The sequence below is a fragment of the Miscanthus floridulus genome, chromosome 17 (genome assembly GCF_019320115.1).
Source record: "Miscanthus floridulus cultivar M001 chromosome 17, ASM1932011v1, whole genome shotgun sequence".
In the NCBI taxonomy this organism is placed as follows: domain Eukaryota; kingdom Viridiplantae; phylum Streptophyta; class Magnoliopsida; order Poales; family Poaceae; genus Miscanthus; species Miscanthus floridulus.
This window is the reverse complement of record NC_089596.1, coordinates 20590868-20598460: the sequence shown is the minus strand read 5'-3', so window position 1 is coordinate 20598460 and position 7593 is coordinate 20590868. Positions and strand designations below refer to the sequence as shown.

At 45.3% G+C, this 7593-nt stretch overlaps 1 protein-coding gene across 1 annotated transcript; it reads left to right on the top strand.

The window, feature by feature from the left end:
- The first annotated feature begins 4035 nt into the window (after positions 1-4035).
- LOC136517765 (1-aminocyclopropane-1-carboxylate oxidase-like) lies at positions 4036-5349 on the top strand. Its single transcript, XM_066511407.1, has one exon. The coding sequence runs from the start codon at positions 4194-4196 to the stop codon at positions 5136-5138; it is 945 nt and encodes a 314-aa protein (XP_066367504.1). The 5' UTR covers positions 4036-4193; the 3' UTR covers positions 5139-5349.
- Positions 5350-7593: the final 2244 nt, after the last annotated feature.

Genomic DNA, 7593 nt, shown 5'->3' with positions numbered 1-7593 from the left:
CCTCACACACACACACATGCAAACGTGGCAAGAACACCACATGACATTACATGGCATGACTTGATTCTTGCATTCATTGACTTTTCAACTTGACTATGATAGGATGATCAGACAAGCTAAAAGGCTAAAGGCCTAGAGTGAGGGATACTCTAGTGCTAGGTAGCCAATTGTTTCCATTGATGAAATTCTTCACGGTGAAATTGGTGTAGCTTCAGCTGCACCTAGCACACAGTGGCGGAACCAAGGGCTAGTAGGTGTCGTCTCCCCTCCCCAAACTGTAATTTTTAATACCCTCATAAATATTTCAATGCACAATACATTTTCCCCATTTTTACTCATCTTTTATCATAAATTTGTGGTTTTTTGTTATGAAAACTAACTACATGTGTAAAAGCATTGATAAAATTATTGAGACATACACTTATGTATATATTTATTACACTTACGAGGTGTCATCATATTTGCCCGGGCCCCTTAATTAAAGTTGATGGTTCTGCCACTGACCTAGCATGCAGTGGACGTCTGGCCAGTGCACCCGACCACTGATGTTAGCGCCAGGGCCACTAGTTATTGAACTCAGCATATTACAATGTGTCCAAGGGCGTCATAGTCCCACTCCATGGCAGCCAACCATCGGGATGAACAACATTAGACATGAATGACTACATGAAAACTGACTCTAGAATATTTCTTCTAGGGCCTTCTAAGATATGTGTTGACTAGTGAAGTTTGCATGAAGAAGATCGTTGTCCGTGGCCAACGTGCAGAACTGGGAAACAAACCCCACTGTCTTGTTAGCAGCATCCCGGCCTTGAGCTGTGATAGTGTTTGCTTGACCACGCTGGGGTAGTCGCGTGAGGATCTTGCAGCTCTGGAACACCGTGGCTGCATCACCAAATATGTAGTCCATAGTTACACACTTCACGTGGATGGGGTGTCCTCATGGGCAAAGTTGTTTTTGCCCTTGAGGGCATGCCCCCATGTGCAATGGTACATCCAATGGTGCATGCACATGGGGGCATATGCTCCCAAGGGCAAATTTTATATGTCCTATCTAGCGGAGATTGTCTGAAAGTGCATCTGGTACCTTTAGTGGGTTTTGGTGGATTGAATGACAACACCATTAAAGGTATAACAAGTTTATTAAGTGTGAATAGGAAATTGAGTAAGCATAAACTTGAAAATTGTATAATGAGAAGTGTATCAAAGGTTCAACAAGAAATGCAAACTTGATGGTATCCCACATTGTGTTCAAATGAAGGCCAAAGTTATATATTGTTGTGTTAGAAGATTATGGAAACTAATTTAGTTCAATCAGAAGACAACAATGCGAATGGAGTTGATGAAATGGACTTCTATGTTATGGGATATCATGACATCACGTAAAGCAAGCATGTTTAACAAATGGCTAATGAGATATGAGTTGATAAACATGAAACGGTCTCATATAGGTGGCTTGCTTTGTGTGAACAAGAAGAGTTTGATAGTGGATTAGCTTTGATCAAGTATTGAAGAATGAGTCAAGAATGCATGAGTGAGGAAATGCCAAGCAAAGATCAAATGACAAAGGAGACAATGTATAATGGATATAAGATGGTCTCTACATTGTTTTGCTTGTATGGATAAAGATTTAGAAAATCACTATGCATTGATTTGATCAAGCTCGAAGTAAGAAGATAGATATTGAAGTAAGTGTTAGGGGTGTCAAGCCAAAATAAAAAGATATAAGGAATTATGAATTGGCTTGACCATATTAATGTTGACTCATATATGTCAATCTATTTGAATCAAACCGAAGCTTGACTGGTCTCAACATTCCTATCAAGAATATATTTAAGCAAGCATCACATGCTCTGGACTTCTCGGTGGTATGGCCTGGTGCCGCACTACTGCGTAGAGCTGTCGCCGACAACTTCGTTCAGTGCAACCATGACGGTAGCCCTCACCACTAAAGTGTTGCCCCATAACTAGCCACACAACCACTAGCCATTGTCCGAAGGCGCTTCGCCTGGCAGCCGCCTAGACTAGCCAAGCGAAGAGCTGCTGATCCGCCACTGCCTCGGGTAGACCTAGGATTTGGAATCCAAGAATAGGAGTTAGAAGGAGAGATTGGGATACGTGGATAAACTGCTAAAGTAGTGATGCACCGTCACTGCTAAGAGGATGGGAGTCGCGCACACACCGAGGGGTATGCCGAGCGGACTGCGGATGGGGAGTTGGAGTAGTTGGACCATTTGCATTGTTGGGCTGACAGGATGGATGGGAGACCAGAGAAGGCTATTGTTTTGGCTCAATTCATGACTATCCTATTATTTTAGCTCTATTTTTATTTTTATTTTCTTATACATATACATGTATACACTATATGTATTAAATTTATTGAAAAAATAATGAGTATTCAACTGAATGACTCTTAAATAAAGGTAGGCCCGCTCCTGCATGTAGCATGCCCAAGTCATTGGGAGTGTAAGATCGACTGGAATAGGTTAACCGGAACAACCTACCTTATATCTGAATTTGGATAATCAAAGATGAATATCTAATATGGTTATGTCGTTGAATGCTTGTATCCAACTATCTATTCATATCTATATCTGACACATCGGACATTATCCGTGTTCGAACCTAATCAATAAAGAAAAAATATCTATTTTATGTTTGTATATATCCGTTTTTATTGATAATGCTGAGCGCTCTCTCTCATTTCCCATTGACTCACCTTCACACAATCGAGTCATGAGACCCACCCTAATTAAAAGCGAGAAAGATACAGGCCTTCTAGGAAATCCTTGTCTCAGATCTGAGAAGGACAAAGAGAAGAGATAAGGGACAGAGTATGAGGAGACTTTAGCACTAAACTGAAAAAGTTTAGAGATCTGGATATGATTTTTTTAGAAAGTTTTAGTAGATAAAGGACCTAGGTAATATCTTTGGACAAGTCTATTAAGGACCATCGATATGCATTATTCTTCTTTCCACTTGGATGATGCAATAATATATGGGAGTATAAGAAAGCATGGGAAAATGCACCGGCATTTGGATGACATATTTATTTATCGAGTGAAGAAGCAATATAGACATTAGAATAAAGTGGACAACTGGGTGATGAATATATGCATTATAGGTACAATCTTGTTGGATTGAAAGAGGAATGAACTACGTACTCCCTCCGATCTAAATTATAAGACGTTTTGTTTTTTCAAGATTCGTGGCTTTTGCTATGCACTTAAATATACATTATGCTTTGATGCATAGAAAAATCAAAACGTCTTATAATTTAGAACAGAGGGAGTAATTTTCTTGCAATCCACAATCCGAGAATAGGTGACGGTTTTTTCTTCTTCTGAGGGATATGGTGTTCTCGTAGTAGAAAGAGGATATTTTCAAAATAATGACAATGGTGTTTGCTAACGAAGGACATGGATTTTCTCAGATTTGCATATGCACACTAGATTTGCCATACCCGTTCATTTGCTTGTAATTCGCTCCGAGGGGTAGATGAGAAAAAAAAACCCATCAATTTTATGAATATCACACAAGAGAAATGGATGACTGAGATTATAAGTATGGATGTCAATGGGAAATTCTCTGTCGGAGTAGTTTTCCTGACCTCCTCCTAGTCCTTTATGGATACATGTCTGGCAATTTTCTTGTCCGTTGTTTTTCTAAAGAAAAAAAAATCTACCGTATCAATACAGATAAAACTGAGTTCTGAATCTCTAGAGCAACATTTTCCAAGTCAGGTCATATATATTTATATTTGCCTGTAGGGAGAGTCTAGTCGTACTCCTACCAGACGACAGACAAGAGACAAGGACAGAATCGTCCCCATTAGGAGAAGTCACGACACCGCCCTGCCGAGTATCAGTATCCAGCATGAGCTGCCACTGTCAATCAAATGTGCCGCTGGCGACTTAGCTGCCCTCCCAGAAACTTCGTCTCTCCCCGTTTGGCACATGCTCAAACTTGCACACTCGGTATCCTATAAAACCACAGCCATGGCCTCCGACGTCAAGCCATCCGATCAACGATCTGCATGCAAACCAGCCTTCACTGAATTGAAGGTATATATAGTTGTTGCAACACCTAAAGATCTACTTCAGAGCAGGCTTTCTCGATCCGATCCGGACAGAGATCGAGAACATATATAGTCGTCCTCTTCTTTTCTCTTCTGCTCATTTCATTCATCAGCCATGGTGGTTCCCGTGATCGACTTCTCCAAGCTGGACGGCGCCGAGAGGTCGGAGACCCTGGCGCAGATCGCCAATGGCTGCGAGGAGTGGGGGTTCTTCCAGCTCGTGAACCACGGCATCCCGCTGGAGCTTCTCGAGCGCGTCAAGAAGGTGTGCTCCGACAGCTACCGCCTCCGGGAGGCCGGGTTCAGGGCGTCGGAGCCGGTGCGCACGCTGGAGGCGCTCGTCGACGCGGAGCGGCGCTGCGAGGAGGTGGCGCCCGTGGACGACCTGGACTGGGAGGACATCTTCTACATCCACGACGGCTGCCAGTGGCCGTCCGACCCGCCGGCGTTCAAGGAGACCATGCGCGAGTACCGCGCCGAGCTGCGGAAGCTGGCCGAGCGCGTCATGGAGGCCATGGACGAGAACCTCAGCCTCGACAGGGGCAGCATCAAGGCCGCCTTCTCCGGCGACGGCCGGCACGAGCCTTTCTTCGGCACCAAGGTCAGCCACTACCCGCCGTGCCCGCGCCCAGACCTCATCACGGGCCTGCGCGCGCACACCGACGCCGGCGGCGTCATCCTGCTGTTCCAGGACGACAGGGTCGGCGGCCTGGAGGTGCTCAAGGACGGCCAGTGGACCGACGTGCAGCCGCTCGCGGGCGCCATCGTCGTCAACACGGGCGACCAGATCGAGGTGCTCAGCAACGGGCGGTACCGCAGCGCGTGGCACCGCGTGCTGCCCATGCGCGACGGCAACCGCCGCTCCATCGCCTCCTTCTACAACCCGGCCAACGAGGCCACCATCTCGCCGGCGGCGGTGGCCAGCGGCGGCGGCGAGGCGTACCCCAAGTACGTGTTCGGCGACTACATGGATGTGTACGCCAAGCAGAAGTTCCAGGCCAAGGAACCCAGGTTCGAGGCCGTCAAGGCGGTGGCGCCGAAGTCATCTCCAGCGGCTTAAAACTTGCTAGCTAGTATACTACACAGTCGTTAAGGACACTAAAACATAATTACAAGTGTTATTTGTTCGTTGAGTATAGCCTTAAATGATTTTTATTTGAGATTTTGGGTTGCTATTTTGAGTTGTTTCAATGTGGCAATCAATCGTGTTGTAAGTGCGTGAAAATGATGACCTTGTAATACTATACTCTTGTTACTCGTGTTGAGTGGTATATCCATATATTGGATTCTTTTAGCTGCTTGAGAAAATGTTGTCACAAAATTCCTTGATTATGGTTTCGTAAGCCAAGATCGTCATATATGCTCTAGATTTGTTCTAACTAGTTATAATAATATTACTGTTCATAATTTGAAGTTGAAATCAATAAATATCTACTAGTATCCTTGTCTTTCTAGGCATTTTACAATCTTAATGGAGTATGTGGCATTTTGTTTGCTTGAGCAACAGATTTATTGAAGGTTAATGTGTGCTTGTATATTTAAATATAAATGTGCCTATTATTGCTACTTGATTATAATTTCATAAAACAAGGTCGAACTATATGCTCTAAATTTGTTATAGCAGCTACTTAGGACATGTTCAATCCATGTCCAAAAGAGGCACTAATAAACAGCCTATTCGTTTGGTTGTATTTGGCTTATAAGCTATGGCTTATCAGTCAACGAACATTATTTTTCTCTCACACAAAACCAGCCAACAGTACTTTCAGCCATGGCTTATAAGCCAAACCAGCCTAAACGAACATAGCGAAGAAACTTTTAGCCTGCGTTTGATTGTGGGATGATATGGATTGGATTAGACCTGTCCCAATTTTTACAGTTGGGTTGGACCCGTTTTGTGTTTGGTTTGAGAGATAGAGTTATTTCCAATTTCTTATTTTGTATGAGGGATTGAATAGGTTGGGAAGGATGGTCATCATGGGTCTAGCTGTCATCGTGGAACCCACATTGTCAGCCACTCCTACATGTTCTTTCTCCTCCAGTAGAGGGCCTTCCCATCGAGTAGAGCACGAAACAACGACGCCCCTCCCAACACTGCCTCGCCCTACGGCCATGCCCGCGCTGCTCCAACAGAGGAGCTCCTCCAGGACCGCTGGGAACTCACCTTGTGCCACCATGGCTGGGGGTAGGAGCTCGCCCGCGCTACCGTGGCTAGGTGCTAGAGCTTACCTGTGCCGCCATGCTAGGTGCTTGAGCACGCACTGCCTTGTCTTGCATCCACGCTAACGAAGCCCCCAAGCAGTCTTTGCACTCGCGCTCACGAACGGAGAAGCGGCGATGTCCATTTGGATCGAAATGATTTCTCTAATCTAGAGGTACTGAATGAACCCACGTCTGGAAGGTATATTCCTCCATGGATTCAACCCAACCCACCCAGCCCTTTTTTTTTTAACCAAACACGTCTAAAATAAATCCAACACATTCCAACCCATTTCAATCCTCTTCAAACTTCTAACCAAACACATGCCCTGGACAACGGAATGTTGAGGAACTAGGAGAGGCAAGAGATTGTAGAGTTTTGTGCTATGCGTGTCTTGTTTGGTTCTGTTTGGGCTGTACATGACCTTATATATAATACTAGTACTATTAGCGTTTTTTTCCCGCTGGACCCAATAATTTGGAGTTGAAATCAACAAATATCTACTATTGTCCTTGTCTTTCTATGCATCTTACAATCCTAGTCCCCTTAATATGGATAGAAGGAAAAACTTAGAATTCACGTCCTTATAGATTGAGTGATTGTAGCATCCTTTGTTTCGTAGAAATCACTTGCGGGAAGAACATAGAAGAATTTCCTTTACAGAAACGTTCTAAGCCGAGCGTCCGACGCTCCAAAAAATATAGGACAGACTCTCCAGGCTCATGTGTCCCACGCACAACCACTTATTCTCTAATTAATTCTTATTATCCACTCATTTCTCACCCTCCACTGACACTACCTCCTCCTATATCTCTTCTTCAAACTCCTCACTCTTCTCATCCTCACTGGGTGAACGGCACAACGAGCTCAGCCATCCCCATCCTCCTCTCACAATCACCAGGCACGAGTCGCTATTGTGCGCTAGATGGGATTGCTTTGACTGCAGGCGGCGGCGGTGATAGCTATCTGAATGTCGCACCTACTACTGTGGTTCCGCCCGCACGCACGAACCGCGCGTCGTCGTCGCAGCGCCGCGGGATGCGTCCGTCGCACCGCCCTCAGTGGGATAGTCGGACGATTCAAAGGCGTTCTCGGACATCGTGCTGGGCTACATGAACCGCATGTTCGTGGCCGAGGACATAGACGATACGTTCGAGCACTACCCAGAGCACCTGCGCTGTTCGTTGCGCTGTTGACGACCTCCTCTCTCACTCTCTCATATGGACGAACTGCACCTGAGCACTGCTTGCTGGCTACCACAATTCCCCACCAGGTAGGCCATGGCCGCCGGAGATGCTGTGTTTCAAGTGTTTTC

What these genes read in the sequence shown, in the direction of transcription:
- LOC136517765 (XM_066511407.1), top strand. Translation starts at nt 4,194, where the DNA reads ATGGTGGTTCCCGTGATCGACTTCTCCAAGCTGGACGGCGCCGAGAGG.